Source organism: Uncinocarpus reesii, genomic scaffold, assembly GCF_000003515.1.
Source record: "Uncinocarpus reesii 1704 scaffold_5 genomic scaffold, whole genome shotgun sequence".
Taxonomy (NCBI): domain Eukaryota; kingdom Fungi; phylum Ascomycota; class Eurotiomycetes; order Onygenales; family Onygenaceae; genus Uncinocarpus; species Uncinocarpus reesii.
The window spans coordinates 323,697-340,544 of NW_003052496.1; the positions used below are offsets into that span (position 1 = coordinate 323,697).

At 48.9% G+C, this 16,848-nt stretch overlaps 4 protein-coding genes and 1 non-coding gene across 5 annotated transcripts; 1 reads left to right on the plus strand and 4 right to left on the minus strand.

Moving 5' to 3' along the window:
• Nucleotides 1-1,105: 1,105 nt before the first annotated feature.
• UREG_07127 (uncharacterized protein) lies at nucleotides 1,106-2,187 on the minus strand (the record flags this gene model as incomplete). The annotated part of the gene is made up of 2 exons (XM_002582308.1): nucleotides 1,106-1,229; nucleotides 1,289-2,187. The coding sequence occupies 2 exons, from the start codon at nucleotides 2,185-2,187 to the stop codon at nucleotides 1,106-1,108; spliced, it is 1,023 nt and encodes a 340-aa protein (XP_002582354.1).
• Nucleotides 2,188-4,136: 1,949 nt separating this feature from the next.
• UREG_07128 (uncharacterized protein) lies at nucleotides 4,137-5,367 on the minus strand (the record flags this gene model as incomplete). The annotated part of the gene is made up of 2 exons (XM_002582309.1): nucleotides 4,137-4,905; nucleotides 5,012-5,367. The coding sequence occupies 2 exons, from the start codon at nucleotides 5,365-5,367 to the stop codon at nucleotides 4,137-4,139; spliced, it is 1,125 nt and encodes a 374-aa protein (XP_002582355.1).
• A 3,584-nt stretch (nucleotides 5,368-8,951) lies between these two features.
• On the minus strand, nucleotides 8,952-10,697 carry UREG_07129 (uncharacterized protein; the record flags this gene model as incomplete). Its single annotated transcript, XM_002582310.1, has 1 exon — nucleotides 8,952-10,697. One exon carries the CDS (start codon nucleotides 10,695-10,697, stop codon nucleotides 8,952-8,954), a length of 1,746 nt encoding a protein of 581 aa, XP_002582356.1.
• Nucleotides 10,698-11,273: 576 nt separating this feature from the next.
• On the plus strand, nucleotides 11,274-11,344 carry UREG_07984. Its single transcript has one exon. It is a non-coding gene; the product is annotated as a tRNA-Gly (tRNA).
• Nucleotides 11,345-11,732: 388 nt separating this feature from the next.
• UREG_07130 (uncharacterized protein) lies at nucleotides 11,733-16,482 on the minus strand (the record flags this gene model as incomplete). The annotated part of the gene is made up of 2 exons (XM_002582311.1): nucleotides 11,733-11,982; nucleotides 12,044-16,482. The coding sequence occupies 2 exons, from the start codon at nucleotides 16,480-16,482 to the stop codon at nucleotides 11,733-11,735; spliced, it is 4,689 nt and encodes a 1,562-aa protein (XP_002582357.1).
• Nucleotides 16,483-16,848: the final 366 nt, after the last annotated feature.

Genomic DNA, 16,848 nt, shown 5'->3' on the forward strand with positions numbered 1-16,848 from the left:
CCAACTTCCACGGGGAAACATGCTCTCGAGGGTGTCTTTGATGGATACATATGTTGACTCATCACTTTTGATGTCTAACCGGATATCAACCGCTTGCTCGCCTCCAAATTCGTCAGATTTTTGCCCATTGGTTTTGATGCTCAAGGATCCGGGTATATGATACCTACAGAAATATGATCTTCGCTCTCCCCCCTCATTGGGGTTAACGACTTCATTACCCATCTCTGAAGACCTTGCGCAGCTGTAGGTAGCCCTTCCTAGATTTGCGGTTGTCGAGACTCCAGTGAGAAATTTTTCTAGCAAAACCCGCTTCCCCAGAGGACGCCTATTGCTAAACGTCTTTAGGCAAATATTTCAAGGATGGATCGAACAATCCCAGCCCTTTTCAGCCTCAGACGCAAGATAATGTCAAGTTCTTTTCGAGTTCATGTTCTTGACGGGTGAGCGCTCGGGCCCTGCTATCCTCCATGAATGCCCGAATAGCATCTGTCCACAGATGCCCAAAATTCCTTGGGCCATGTCCATCGTGTTTGAACAGAATCTAGACTGCTCCAGCCCTTTGATTGCGCAACACGAGACCCCAGCAACGACAAAACGGACTTGCAATCATATATTGACAAGTCGAATAGAAAAATATGTCTGTTGCAGACTAGAGGTATACGGACGTCGAACCGAAACACTATCCTCTGGCTGGACCAGTCGAGAATCCATGCCTTGTCGACTCAGCAGGGTAACGGCGCAAGTTTTTTGAGTGATTACGATCAGTGAGGCATTCGGAAATCCTTGAAATGCAGCAACTGTCTCCACGGATGAAGGGCTCCATCAACTCTAACCGCCGGCTTCTGCTGGCTAATTATTCCAGTTTTTGGGCATCAAAAACGCGTTTCGACCAACACAAGGGCCTGAGCTGAAGACTCAATGAGCAAAGCAGAAGAGAAGAGAAAGAAGGCTATATTGGTGTGCTTGAGAATCGACCCAATGCTTTCTACGATGGCTTTCCTGCGAATCTGGAAAGATAAGGATATCCCACTGGTAATGATAGCCAAACAGACAGCGCTTGAGACAATGCACAAAACATCCCACCTTTCTGAAGTCCGGTGTCAATTCAAAACACACGAACAAGCTCCTCTATGAGCGGAGATCGGATTTTCAACTCCTCGACGATTTCTTCCCAGGCCTTTTCTTGAAGCCTTTTGCCTTCCTCCGTAGCCACCAGAAATTGCGACAGGCTGGAAATAAAGGGGCAATCAGCGATGTTTGCGGCGCTAGATCAGAAAAGTCAACTTACTCGGGAAAGGCATCGTGCGTCCAGTATTTTCCGTGCGAATCCTCTCCAAGCAAGGTTGCGCTGACTAAAGACCGGCTACCTTGCTCTGCTGTCCTGCCAACGATGAAATAGAAAATGGCACCGAAAAAACGCTCTACAAAATTTGTTTTGTAGTCCCTCTCCAGATTTGTAGTACAAAGTCCCGGACACGCAGAATTCACGATGACACTGGGCTTCCCGCTTTCCTCAAGGGTTATCAACGCGATGCGTTTAACGGCAAATTCGAGCAAAATCTTGGAGGTTCTGTATTGGGATAAACTGTGATACTTTGCTTCTCTGTTGATATGTTGGAGGATGGGCTTATTATCAGGGCTAACAAGTTCGCTGCGTTTAACGAACTTGTGTGTTCCGCTAGAAGTAAAGGTGAGATGTGCCTGTCCTTCTTCTGTACAACTATCTCGTAGTTTTGGAAGAAGCAAGAGCGCTAGGAGGATGGTTGATAGGGCGTTGACTTGGATGGTCTGCTCCCATCCCTCTGGAGAGAGAAGATATTCCCGATTCAAAGCTCCTGCGTTCAACAGAACGATATCCAACTGTGAAAGCTCCTTGTTCACCCGTTCTGAGAAGGCAATCACGCTATCATAGCTATTCAGGTCCAACTGCCATACTTGCACGATGTCTTGTCGGCCGCTGAGAATCTCGATGGTTGACTTCGCTTGGTTTCCTCGTTCGATACTGCGACAGCCTAGTATTACCGTAGATGCCCCGAGATTGACGTATTTAATAACTGCTTCAAGGCCGAGGCCGCAGTTGCCGCCCGTCACGAGCACGGTTTTGTTCTCAAGCGATGCCGTTGGGTCGACAGGCGGAGTGAAACGCCCCTTGAGCAAGCGATATAAGCCAGTTACCATTGAGGCCATGTCTGGTGAGTTGCAAGGAGCAGTAAATAGGAGAGGTGAGGAGGTATGGATAGGGCAATGGAATGTAGATATGGCTCTTTGGGTTGATCGCAAACGACAGGTTGTGTGTGTGAGGGTGCCCACCTGTTGCTGGGAAAATTGAAGTTAGCGAAATAGCCATCTAACATTGAGCTTTAGAAGTACAAGGTTGTTCCGTCCCCTTGAGAAGGAGAGTTGTCAGGAAAGATCAAGAATGGCATTGTTGTTTCCATGTGGAATGATAGTTGATGCACAAGAGAAACAGCTGAGGAGAGTGCAGAGGAGCTACTCCGAACGGAGTACTCTGCATGGAGTACGGAGTAGTTACTTAACTAACTATTAACTAGTTAACTAACTATTAGTTATTTAACTAAATTAACCGGCTAACTGAATAACTGAATAACTTAACTAACTACTTGGTTAACTAGTTAGTTAAGTTAAGCTGTAGCTCCAACTCCATGAACTCTTGGATTCCCAAGGTTGATATCTTCAAAGTATCAACACAATCCAGATATGCAGTTTGAGTTACTCTGTAGTTAGATCAGAAAGCAAGTAACTACGATAGCTTTCCGGGCTCCCAAGCCATCCTGGACCCAGCCGAAAGCAATTCATTTCCTCTCTAAGCTGAACTAGAATCTGCATATGATGATTTCAAAATCAACATTACACCCTATTCGGTGCCGAGTAAGTGGAAATGTCTTTGAGTAGCAGCTGCTGGAGCATTTATCATTAGTTGAACAGTGGGGTTGCAATCACAACTCAAAGTGTACTTGCCAATTGGGCCATACCTTCAAATAAAGTATCTGATGTATTGAATGTTCCCAAGAGCCGTGGGCCATTCCAACTGGGTTCTCCAGGATCAGTCAAGGCATAATTGGAACACCCCATCCCAGGCCTCCAATGGTTGTTGCGCTAGTAAATAGCTCAGAACTGCGACCACGAAGCCGGAATCAAGCATATATGCGACCCTTCTTACACAAGCTGAGAAGGGAGACCAATGTTTAAAACATTTACATGATTGAAGTATTGTCGATGGCTTCACAAACGACGGTTGCACACCAAAAATTCTTGTATACTGTGTGACCTTGCACCAGGAATTCGAAACTCCACAATTCTCATGGTATTCCAAGAGAAATGTCAAAAGCCTATATCCAAAAAACCAAAACGACCGTCTTATCATCTCCATTTCGCCCGCTGGACACCGTTATCTTCAACTGGTTTGGGTATGCAATTCATGCCAATGTCTGGTGTATAGAAAGTCCAATGATAGATAATATATGAGGGATCAAATAAATGTAACAAAAGAAAGTGACAAAAGATAGTGGGTATACAGAGTATCGGGTCCGTGCTTTCCATATAAATTTCGACTAGGGCTGTAATCCAGGGCTTCCAGCCGAAAAAGAAGGGCAAAAGGCAAGAGGGACTTGATAGAGTAGCTAACAACGAGATGGCACGTGAATGAACTGCTGTTATCAACGAATAGCTTCTCATATCTCCAAGAGAAACAAGGAAACCAGGTAGAGAATGGTTTTGTAGCTGTGTTGAACTCGAATCTCGCTTGTTTGATAGAGTATTCTTCCGAGGCCGTCTGAGTTGCCTTCAGAGGGGAAACGGAGCTGTTTGGAATGGCATATTGTTGAAGAATATGTCTTCTTTGGCTACAGCGTGACGCATGATGTAGGTTAAACACAGTCCAAAAGACAAACTCGCAATTTCTCATTTTGGAGTAGTCAGGCTCCTGCTGAGAACCGAATAGGAATGTTGTGAAAAGTAAAGGGCTTCAAATCTTTCTTTTTTACGCCGGGCTGTGTAAAGTGTAAACGAAGGGACAAAAGTTGGGGTTCATATTGCCTGGAGTTCGAAACAGTGGGCGATTTCGCAACCTGGGTAGGAAAACGAGCTTTCTAATGGGTTTAAAACGAGCCTATACATCAAGGGCAGTTCAGGTCCAAATGCTGCCCAGCCTTTATCCTGTTCCATGGGTTTGGAGCCCAAGAGTATTGCTCTGCGCCTGCAAGGCCGTCATTCGGATGCTGATAAGAGAAACTGGAACCTGTAGTGTAGTGCCCGTGATAAGCTGGCTGTGAAGCATGACCTGATGAGACCATGGAGGTACTTCCTGTCGTTGAATCATAGCTAGGAGTGTCCTGTCGGACAACATTCATGGGCGCAGTGGCTAGGTATTGGCTCCCAGCTTGAAATCCGGATACTTCAATGGTGTTATTGAAGTCCACGGTTTGACTAGCAGTGGAGGTAACGGCCACAGGCCAGCCATGGTCATTGCAGTTATACGGCCCATATGGAGTATAAACATCTTGCAAACCAGCGAATGATTGCTTGTGGCTCATTCCATTAGTTTCTGAAGCGGGAGATCCTGAAAACGACTCGCTGACTGGGGATCGCTCAATTGGACTAGCATGCAAAGACGACGTATCCTCTGTGTCGACAGAGCTCGCAGATCGACGATGGAACCTCCAATATTGTGATGCTTCTATCGCATCTTCACCAAGAGCGTCTGAAGTCGTTTCTTCGGCCTCCTTGATCAAACCAAGTCTATCTAAGATGGCATGGGTTAATGGATACCCGTCCACCACATCGATAGGCTCCCCAGGAAAGCATTTGTTATCAATGCAATGGGTGTACAGTTGTTGCAGTGCCTTGACAACCAAAGCGTGATGTGACTCGAGCATTTCAACAAATCTATATCGTCACATCAGCATCCGATATAAGCTGTGTCAAAAAGAATAGGTCAAAGAACCAGAACATTATACACTAACCCTCGAGAGTAGGCCTTAGTCTGGGTGACCTTTCTTTCGCGGAAGAGGCAAGGATGGTTGTATGACGAGCAACGATAACAGGGCTGGTTTCCATCGCACTATAAAGTGACATATGTGAGCAAGAGCTGATGACAAAGAGGTACAAAAGCCAGCATAATCGAGTCTGATATAACTCGACCTTTGTTTTCTTCACTCTGCATCGATCACAAGCTTTAAGGACATGCTTCCGTTTAGTCCGAAATATTTGGTGATGCGGGTTGGTATCAGCAGCGTGCTGCGAAGTCCCGAAGTTTGGAAATGCTACCAGCGTATTGGGTGCGGACATAGGCCCCGGTGGCCTGGATGAAACATGAAGCTTCGGGAAGATTGTGGGTGGTTGTGGCATTGGCGGATGCTGCTTGAGAATTCAAAATGTGGCGGCGTGTAAAGGGAATGTTAGACGGTAAAAAAAGGGCAAGGTTTGATAGAAAAGGAATTAAGATCCGTCTCTATCAGCAGCTCGCCATCGAAAAAAAATCTCCAAATGGACGACAGGGAGAAGGGGAAACATTAAGATATAGAAATTAGTCGCCGGGGGGAAAGGGTGAGGAAACGGTACGGGGATCAGCGTTTTCCCTGAAAGGATTGCCACCCTCCTTGTTGATTATCATTCTATTTTCTTCTTAGCATTCTAACCATGGAGTGACTCCGAGTGACGTGGAAATTCAATTTCTCGTCACGGTGTGTATCGGGAATGGTCATTTACGCAAATTGCCTGCCCGTCTTGGAAGCCTGCATTCCACGGTGATTATTATTCGGGTAAACTCTGGGGAGGCATGCCGGTCACCAGTACTTTCACTGCAAAAGTAAACTCTGGGCACTCCAACGATATTGTGTTTTGAAGCAGCGTGACCCGAAAAACCTACGTTAGTTGCGTGGGGTTCGAGGATATCCCTCCAAAAGCGGCCCGATCCGGGCGCAAAGGTAACTAATTGACAGCGAAGAAAGAAGAGAAACCAAGGGTGTGAAACGGGGCGGGTGGCGTGAGAAAGAGCGAGAGAAACACACAGGAGGGCTGACTCTTTGGGCATCAATCCGACCGATCAACCCCGACTCACGTTTTCGTCCTGATCCATGGCCTTTATTCAAAGGGGGCGTCTCATGATGGGTGTGATTTGATTCAGCGCGAGATTAAGAGGAAGAAAAGCGGCCAAGCCCTTGCAAGCCCGGAGGAAGGATCACCTTTCTCGCCTAAGACCAAACGGGTAAGGGGGTAAAGAAAGACACCGGGCCATTTAAATCGAGTGTCTGTAAACGCGATTCCATGCCCGTTACGGGCGTTGTCTTGGAAAAATATTGGAAAGGGGGTGGATGTGTGAGAAGCAACAAGCACAAAGGAGCAGTTGCGCTTTTGTGCAAATCGGATCTCTCATCCGTACCAATCCTTCTCTCTGGTTCGCTGCCTCCTTATGTTCGTCACCATGTAACCAAATTCAGCCTGCCATGCATTATGTTGATGTTTCTTTTTGATGGTAATCCTTTGCATATGGTATTCAGCTGCTCGTGCTTGAAGGGCGAATGGCTGATCGATCATGCGCCGTCTTTTACGGAGTCCAATGCCGTTTTGTCGATAAAAAGCATTAGGAGGCCGAAACGCAGGCGGCAGCGACGAACTAACAGGGGGTTCTATAGTTATATCATTGCGGCGCATTTCGATGTTGCCTTGGTATCTCCGTACTTAATTCCAAAGTACCTTTTTGACCGTTCTAATAGTATTCCAATCGTTTCGATTCGAAAGCCACAATTCCCTGGCTGCTGAAGACATCATCTCTCGATCCTATGGATGAACAGGCTCGTTTGCCGGGCGCAAGCTGATGGGTTAATTAAATTCGTCGCTGAACGGGCCAAAGCTGTGGTTGTACGGGAGTACGGGATTCTGATACATCGTTTCTGGGATCATGGTCCTAAGCTTCTTTCGGATTAGCCCGTGCTCACGTAATATCCCCATTCGGCCTTAGTGGGCTGAGTATTAGTCATTTCACGGGAAACTCAATTGACGACGGGAACTTTTTGTTGCGCCAGGCGGAAAAGTACTCTGTATATGTACGCGGATTGCTGGGCGACCGTTAGCTGTCGTCGTCGGAGCGTCATGTGGTGTGGTTCGAGTGGCCCAAACCGATGCTGTTCAAGGGGCCTTTATCGAGTTTCCGTTCACTGCTCGGCGCGACACTGCGGAGCAAGCCAGGTAGTTGGGTACCTTCAAGCTTCTCCGCACATCTCAATAGGGAGCACCTGTCCAAATGCATCTCCCAGTTCTCTGTAGCCTATCAAGGGAGCGATTGCTACTTCCTCGGTACCGTGAGGTCAGACGCTTCGACCTCGCATTTTGGATACCCCTCCGTGCCCCTCATCGGTCTAATTCGCCGTTGTCTGTGCTGACGCATGTATTCCGTGCATGGGCTGGGGTACATTGCGCTCCCGAGAACAGCCAGCGACAGAATAATAGTCGAGTATCCCGGTTACTCGCATGCCGAGTGCTTCGTGCGCATTGACTAAGCAGGTGCGAGAGCCTGGGCCGCCTCTTCCTTCCCGTCCATTAAAAATCGGCCCAATCATCCCTTCTCTCACACTTCAACGGTCTTTTTGGCACTTATGTTCGCTAAAGCCCACATGAACAGGCGACTGTCTCGGTATGTCCGCTACCTAACGGTTAGCTTATGCATGCGGTGCCCGGATTGTACTCATAAAGGAAGCGCACCTACAGAGTACACACGGAGTGCCTCCCTGGTTAAGGGGCTCTTCGAGTTGATGTGCTGAAAAGGATTGGGTTGGGGTAACCTTGGCAGATACAAAGAAGCGGGAGATGGGACGTCGAACAGAGTGTGGCTTGAACCCTCGGAACGGAGCTACAGGAACAGCGCCTTGGAGGCAGATCAACCCATTCGGCCGATCAGGAGGCGCTTTTTTAGTGCGTTTTCCACATTCGTCGGTTCGAGAATAGGCAAGCACACAATTTGTTTGTCAAATTCCAAGTCCTTCATGGCTTGTTGGCCTTACAAAAAGAATATTCAGACGTAATAGGAAATATGCCAAAAGCCCCAAAGCACAATTTCTCTTGGTTCGGTTCACATCGTGTCCACACCCCACTGCTTTACACGCGCATGAAGAAATGCAAATCGACTGATGACATACATATGGCGAGCACAAACAACCATGCAAACCGACAATCCACGGCACATTGCATGAACTCAAGGAGAGAACTCGACCCTGAGGGCCGCATTGACCAGTGGCCTGCGAAACAGGATATTGCAAAAAGAACAACAAGAGTACGGATCGGCTTTTGCACCTGCGAGACATCGGCTATTGAACAGGGATTCGGCAGCCGACACTTTCGCAGTTTTTTTTCATGCCTTTCCTGTATTAACACAGACTTCGGAGTCATGGAGAAATGCAGTTGTCTGAAAATAGCAAAATTGCGCTGTCGTGGGACAGGGATGTGATTTTGTTGAGAGAGGAGCCTCCATCCCCGCTTAGGCCCGGAATATTGGACAGTCGTTTGGTCGCAAAAGCAGAATAGTTCGGCCCAAATCCCAAGGTAGATTCACATGCAGCCGGGCGCAGTAACAGTGATATCAGGGATGACATTGACAGGCGATGATGTCAAGTTTGCATTAGCGGGGCGGCTGGAGGCGCACAGGCCAGACAGAGTATAGAAGACGCGAATCATGATCGTACCGAATACCAGACATGCGGGATAGGACGGGCGGGATTGGTCTGTCAGTGTGACATTTCATCCTCGCAAGCATGGGATCACAGCGCTGGGGCACGCAGGGCGGAGGAATACATCAAAAGTCGGTGCCCAACTCTCATATCTTCCCATCTTTCAAAAGAAGAGCCAGACCTGTTGGGATTATCCACGTCACCAAACTCGTGTAATATAGCAGATTCTCTAACTGTACAGGGTAGGCACCAGCCCCGGACACAAAAGGCTTAAAATTTAGAACCATCTCGTCCTGACAATCCCACGAGACTTGCTTCACCGTGGGCCAGGTAGTCAAAACTTTCTTCACTTGTTGTAGTTGCTGGTGGACTCGGGGTAGAAGTGTTCTGAAAATAGTCACCCTCCTTGGGTCTGCCAAGTTCGGCCTTGGGATGGGACCAAGCTCTATCCCCAATCCACTCAAGACCATCCCCGGCACCAAGTTTCCCAAACTTTCGGCGCTCTTGCTCCCGCTCTGCAAGCGGGAAAGCGGAATTGATCGAGTCATCCTGTTGGGCGGAAAGAAACGCTCTGCGATGCCATTCACCCAGGAACATCCCAACAGGATCTGCCTCATTTCTGACTCTTAGCCATTCATCAAGGTCAGTCCCATACATGGCCTGAAAATCCACGGGCCCTAATTTCTCGCTGAAATTCTTCGCCCAATGAGGACGTCCACCGAGCTCCTTCATCAGCCATTCAAAGGCTTCATAATACCTTTCAGTACACGGTGGATCGCGGAGGTATGGGCGATATAGCGTGGCATTGAGATACAACGTCGGACCGGATCTGTTACTTGCATCTAAATAAGGACGTGGCGTGTTTGATTTCGATGTGTCTGACACCCTAACTTCAATAGGGCAATGCACCCATACGCCTTTGGGGCTGAAGGGTATCTTAGCAGTTTCAGTGTCACCGTGGAGCCATGCGGATAGTCTAGTAATGGCTTCCGGCCCCTTTTCAAGGGGAATAGCCCATTCATTGACAAACTGAGAGTATAAACAGTTCATCAGCAGACCAGTTCGACCAGGTTCCACGGCCTCTGGCACGTATCTTCCAGGCTTGAACCCATATTGCAAGCCGAAAACGAGCCATTCCACCCAAGGTAGCAGCCTGGGAATGTAATTGGCTAGGTATAACAAGTTGTGATAAATCGCGCTCCCTAATCGCCCACCATAGAAATTGGAAGGCGGTTTTCGAAGTGGCAATTCAGTTTTGTCGGCACGCCAGAGGACGGCACGCTTAAGATACGGTAACCACCACACTCTCACGTATTCCGAGCTTGTCCATAACCCAGAGTCCCAGTCGTCCAACACCTGCGGTAGCGTCTTCAAGGTTTGTTTCCAAGCGATATTGAACGTGGGGACCGCCTGAATCGTTATCTCAGTAATGATACCGATAGCGCCAAGGGACAACAGCGCCGCTCGAAACAGCGAAGAGTTGCTGGCTTCGCTACATCTCACAACTTGACCATTGGCGAGGACTATCGACAGCGACTGCACCAAATCAGACAGAAGCCCAAAGCGCAAAGAGCTCCCATGGGTACCCGTCGATATCACCCCTGCAACCGACTGGCTGTCAATGCTCCCCAGATTTGGCAGCATGAGACCGCATTTCTCTAATTCGTCACCCAGTTGCCACAGCCTTATTCCCGATTCAACGGTTACCACCCCCGTTTCGCTCGAAAAAGATAAGATACGACGGAAATTGTCAAGGTTGATGATCCACGAGGAGGTGCAGGTCAGATCCGAAGGGGAGTGCCCACTGCCCACGGTCACGAGCCGGCGACGACATCTGCGCGCGAGATTGACAATCTTTTGGATTTCGGCAACAGATTCAGGCTGGATGTAAAGCTCCGGCCGGGAATAAAAGGTCTTGGCCCAAGTGTGGTGTAGGTGCGCTTTGGTCGCTCGGAACGGTACGTCTGGGTCGAGCTTCGAAAGCTCGTGTGCCACCTGCGGATCAAGCGAGTTCATGCTGTCGGTTGAACAAATGCTGGGTAATCGTCGACTTCTTCTTTTCAATTTCCTTTATCGGGTGGGTTGTTCGACGTTGATAAAAGGTTCAAGCTGGGCAAATGGCGGTAAGGTGGGTAATTCAGCAGTCAACCCCGCATGGTCGACTGAACAGTGTGTAGTTGCGCAATTGAGGCTGGGGTCAACTTTAAAACATATCCTTTCAGATTCCCCGGTATCTTTAGAAATGACTTGTCCGCGAAGTTATCTGCTATTCTCGATGTGATGAAAACTGACTAAATGTCTGAGAAAGTAGTTGACCAGGGACGGAGGAGACAACCTAACCACACCATATAAAAAGCCCCTCACACAAACTGCTCGGGCAAGTGTGGTAAAGACTGTGTCTGCAACAAAAGAAACAGAGATCGTGCCGAGTAATCTTTCCAGATTGATTCGGGGCGCCAAAGCTTTGCATCAGGTGGACAGCCAGCTGTTTTTAATATGCCGAGGATATCCCGCTGATGCAACGCCACAAAATGCCACCTCCCGGATACACAAAAGACTTCTGCTACTCACGGTAGGCAGGTGTACCCATAAGCATCAATGGTCTAGTGGTATGACGCTTGCCTTCCAAGCAAGCTGCCCGCGTTCGATTCGCGGTTGATGCAACACAGAGATTTATTTTTGGCCTCCTTTTTCCTCCTGGGAGGAGTGCGGAAAAGAAACACTACGCTCCGTACGTACCAGCTACCATGTTTATCAGCGCTTCAGCTTGATTGGGCATCTACAATACTTTTTGTAATCCATCCTTTATCGCCCCAGAGATGCTAGATGCGCTGTACATACAAGATATGTCGCAACCAAGGGGAGAAGGAAAATAGGCCCCGTTATAACCATGCATGGGAATCTTTGCTCAAAAAAGGACGCGAGGACAGCAATATCAAAATGTAATAACAAACCCGACCAGTACCATAGTCAAGCGCAAGCTTATGCACCGAAACGAAAGGAAGAAAAAGGAAAGCAAGAGGTGACACGTACTTTTGAAGAACTCATCCCTCATCGGATGGCTTCAATTGCAGCATTCAGCGGAAGTTGAACCGGGTTGCTAGTTCCAAAGCCAGCAAGGCGATCATCCCATTTTCTAAACGCCCTTTTGCACTCATCCGTCAATCCATGCATCACAACATGGCCCTTTGGAAGGAAAGGCCGATCTTGCTCCGAAACAGCCAGGAAACCATACTCCTGCGCAAATACGAGAGCCGACGCAAACTCTGCAGAGCGGGAATGAGCTTGTGCGCCGACAATCCTGCAGTGCACATGGTTAGCTTGGCTTAAATCTTCGAGAACACGTAATGCATTCTACTTACACATAGATCTCGAAGAAGGCATCGAGGACATAGATATGGTCTGAATCGAGGTCTCGTTGGCAGAATGGCTCTATCTCTTGCACTGTATCGTTCGGTCGTGCTACGGGCGAGTTGGCTCCGCGACGATTCCAAAAGGCAGCACCGAATCCCTGGCCAAGCTCATGGTCTATGCGAAACAGTCGACAGCAGTATTTCTCACTGCTTGCTTTGCATTGCCAGTGCGGGCCGGATGAATACGTTCGCGTATCCTTTGATCCTGGAAAATAGTCGAAGAAGCTGGCTGGTTCTTGGCCTTCGGTGATCTCTTCGATTTCACCGGTTAATCCGAGATCCATTCCAATAAGCCTTGCGCACCCCAACTCATCTGCAGTGCTACCTTGTCCTTTCCACAAGTATAAACTGCCAAACTTGGCCGATATAATGAACGGGTACCCCGAGCAAAGGCTCTGAGGGGTTAGATCCACTTCATCAAAAGCAATCTGGCCCAGGTGCCTTCGGCCACAGAGCATATACAAGGCAGATGAATTCGCACGGCTGCTTGACCCACGACGAGTGAGGATGATACCTCCCAGGGCTTGTATGAAATTTGCCGATTCCTTGCCTTGCCGCAAGATTTCAAGTTTGCAATTGTTTTCTCTAGCCACTTTGCGTGCAAATAGTTGAGCATCTTCGATGGCTCCTTCGCTGACGCCATCACCGCACCATAAGTGTGTTTGGGTGGTCTTCGAGCCACTGCTAGCTTCGAAATGATGGATACACAAATACATACTTTCTTCAAAAAGTATGTACTCTTGATTGGCAGGCAAGTCCTTCTTCCTTCCGTCATTGCCTATTTCCCATATCTGCTTTTTCAAAGTCTTAATTTTCGGAGATGGGCCTGAGCGGGACGAGAGAATAGTCGAAGGGTCGATGTCTACCTTTTTTTTAGCACTGGGTTGTATATCAAAGAAATCAGCAAACATTTGTGCCGCTTTAGGAGTTTGCGGAAAGGGCGAGGCCGGGACAAGGCTTTTGCGATTGGATTGAATCGTATTGATCGTTGATGGTTTCGGTGGCACCGGCGGGCTCACAACTCGTTTACCTACAGACGACGGAATGCTTTCCCGCGACCGTTTCTCCTTAAGACCTGAAAGACGAGGGGAGTTTGTTTCATCTAACGCGATTGAAGGACTTCCCGGCTCAATTTTAAGAATCATCGGCTGCTCTGCCAAATGTGATAGCGTTCTTTTTTGAACCACGGGGCTCTGATCTAGTTGTGAGGGTGAGATGAATGACAGGGGAGGAGAATTTTGCGGGTCCCTCGACTCAACATTGACTCTCAAATCAGACGATGCCGGTAGGGGCTCGATAGGCTCCTTGGGGGCGGAGTAGGTGGTAGAAGGTAGGAACTCGAGTTGACCATCAGCAACGTCCCTTGCCTTAGCCGAGTCATTTCGCGACTCCTCTAACATCACCATCTGCCGTTGTTTGTTAGCATTTAAGAATTCTAATCTTTCCTCTAGGCTTGATGCACTTTTCGTTGGTAAAGTATTAGTAGGACGGCGATCCCGGCTTGCATCAGGCGGTACAGCTTTGTTGACTGAAGGAGCTAGCGGCGATTCTACTCTCGCTTGCTGGGGTAATCTTCTTTTAGGTCCTTTTGTACGAGATTTCGTGATATGTGTTAACGGAGCTGATGGCGTTTCCGGTGTTTGTTGGGTGTTAGAAATAGTTACAGTCTCAGTTTTGAGAGGCTTCAATTCCGAAGGCGGGCCCCTCGCAAGAATTCCAGCCAGTGCTGGGTTTAAACGACCAGCTAGTTTGCCCTTAGCGGTCTCTTTGGTAAACCGAGAGACTAGTGGCTCTGGTGAGGATATTGGTGAGAGAGCTTTTGGATCAGGTTCATCGGGCGGTTTAGAGGCGATAGCACGGGTAGGTGAGACTTGCGGCGAGATGGCTTGCTTTACATCATCCGCCTGTTTCGTAGGCGAGTTTCCACGCGACGGAAGAGGAGACTCCGAGCCAAAACTCGAAGGGATGATATTCGTCTGGAGTGGTCTGGGGGATATGGGAGTGCTGCGCGGCGTTGATAAGCCGCTTTTCACGCTATCTGACCGGCCAAGTGTGTTGAGCCTTGCGATAGCTTCAGGAATAGGAGAATTCGAGGCAGCAGTAACTCGATCTTGGTTTGCTGTCCGCCTGATAGAACCTCCACCGGCTTTCATCGCTTCCTTTTGCTTTAGGATACTTTCCTTGAACTCATCAACCCGTGCTGTCTTCTTTGGGCCGCCTGTTACGTTCAAGGCTGCTTTACCCCTGAGAATATTGTCCTTAAGCTCATCGGGAGCAACATAGTTCTTTGTCTCGGTTCGCCTTAGTTTTCCAAACACATTTTTGAACTCCGGCTCCTGGCTGTCAGATTTTTCAGTAGGAATTTCACGGCGGCGGAGATTTGCGCGAAAATCAGTAACCAGAGGCTTCTGCGGCGCTGGTTTGGCAGGCTCTAAGCTATGTGGCGATCTTTCGCTAGTGTTGCTTGTTGGCTTCTCCAAAGATGGAGTGAGAGAATCATTACTTTTCGAGACGGCACGAACTTTTGATTCCAGGTCTTGACTTTTTGGGGGTATAGCCGGTGATTGAGTTATCTTCTTTTCTGCGGGTTTATTTTCTGCAGGGTGTTCAGGATCTGTCCCGACGGGTTCCTGGGGGAGGGTTTCAGGTACTGTCTCCTTACAACCTCCTACAGGTCCAGAAATTTCCTCCCGCGAATCCTCGGGTCTCAATGGCAATTCTGGAAGCGGGCCGACATCCCGGGAATTGCGAATCTTATGAGTGAGATCCTTCTTCCATCCAGGCCCTTGGGTTGTGGTGGTAGCTTTCAGTCGAGGAGAATCAGGCTTATTAAGTGCGCTCTCTAACCAGGAAGCCTTGGTAGGGCTCCATCTTTTGGGATCCATTGTTTTAGAAGGGGTCGTGGGAAGCTCGTCAGGCGTTGAGATGGAGTCTGACCTCGATGCTGAATATGATGAGAACGATGATCTTGGAAAACGGTTGCTTGGTGCAACAGCACCGTCCTTGACATCTTCTGTGTCAGTATTCGAAGTTGTATTCTGGGAATGCCGAACCACAGTAGCTTCACTATGACTGGATCCAGGTCGCGATGTGGATTCCTGCGAAGCTAAAGGCTCTTGGGGTTTTGGGAATTGAAGGCTTGCTGTGGAGGGCGTAAGCTCGCCGCGGTTTGAAATAAAGCTATTTCGAAAAGTATTTGGTCCCGATTGGACACTCCACCGTTTTGAAACACTATCAGAACGCTTCATCATGGCACTCTGGACGAAACCGCCGAGACCTTTAGTAGGCGATGACGCGCGATCGGAGGCAAGGCGCGTTTGCGAGGGTGACATGGTAACGCGATCGCTGGGTTGTGATTCTCCATGGCTTGACACTGGGCGCGCTTCAAACTTGGAGGCACTCGCTATCGGGATGGGAGACCCCAAACCACCGGCCGCGGAGACAGAGGATATGCTTGAAAACCGATTTCCGAAGCTGCTGGTGCCATAAACAGAACTCGCTCTAGACGGGGACCGCGACCGTTCGCTTCCATCGTAACTCGATTCTGCGCCAATGGTAGGCTCTTTGCTAATCCCTGGAAGTCTGATACCTCCTGCGTTCAGCTGTATTTCTGAGAGAGGTGTAGTAGATGATTTTCGGTAGGCCTGGGAACCAACACCCCGCTCAGACGTTTGACTGAACCAAGACGGATCCTTTGAGCTTAATGACTGTGCGATTTGCGCACGAGACATTACCGATTCGGGCGCAGCCGCAAAAGTTTTCTTCGTCTCCTCCGGCGTTATTTTCGGTAAATCTCCAGGAAACTTCAAGGTCGAAGCCAAAGATTCAATGTCTCTTGACTGTGGACGCTGTCTCCACGACATAGCGCGTGATCGGCTACGCGAGAGCGTGCTATTTTCCGTGGAGTTGTTTGGACTGCCACCAGATTTCTTGTCTATATCCGAATCGGCACTAGGAGGGTTGGTTTGGCGTGAGACAAGATCCAGGTCAAGTGTTTTCGTGGTGGGGAGAAGGTCAACGGGGGGGAGAATTGATTGCGACGACGCAGATGGGCTTAAAGGCGAATCCCTCTGGATAGAGCTATCCAATATCAGAGGGGAGTCTTTGGTCGGGGAGATAGATCGCGCGCGTTCTGTGATACAGCAAATGGTCAGTTGTGAACCCTGTGGGATTTGTTTATTTTGCTCGATTGTTGACATCATGTGAATCAATGAAGACAGCCTACCAGCACGCCGAGCTTCTCTCTCCCTCCGTCCCTGTAGGATCTCCTCTTCTAGCTTCCGAGTTCGCTCTTCGTCCTCCTTGTCGCGCTTTTCACCCAGCTCTCGAATGCGCACGAGGAAGTCATTGACGTCCTCCGACCCGCCCGGGCCCTGTTCCAGCGTCATTGTGTACAGTCGACAGGACGTAACACTCGGTAGCACTGACAACCTCGTTGATCCGACACACGCCCCAGTATGTTATGAACCTAGCATCAACACCCTGATCGGTCGGTATAAAATAGCTTGGGGCTAATTGGGCGGGCTGAAACCCCGATTTACTCGCAGCCGAGCCCGCTCCCTGCCTTACATAATGGCGCCTCGTTATCAAGTGACTCGCAAGCGGGAGTGTCGTGTGATGGATTTGAGAGGCTTTGGAGATGTCGTGATGTATAAGATTACAAATTACAAATTAATGCCAGTAGTCTTTGCATGGATAGAAGGGAGAGCAGCACTCTGTGCTTCGTGCCGAAACACAATTGAGTCTGGTTCTCA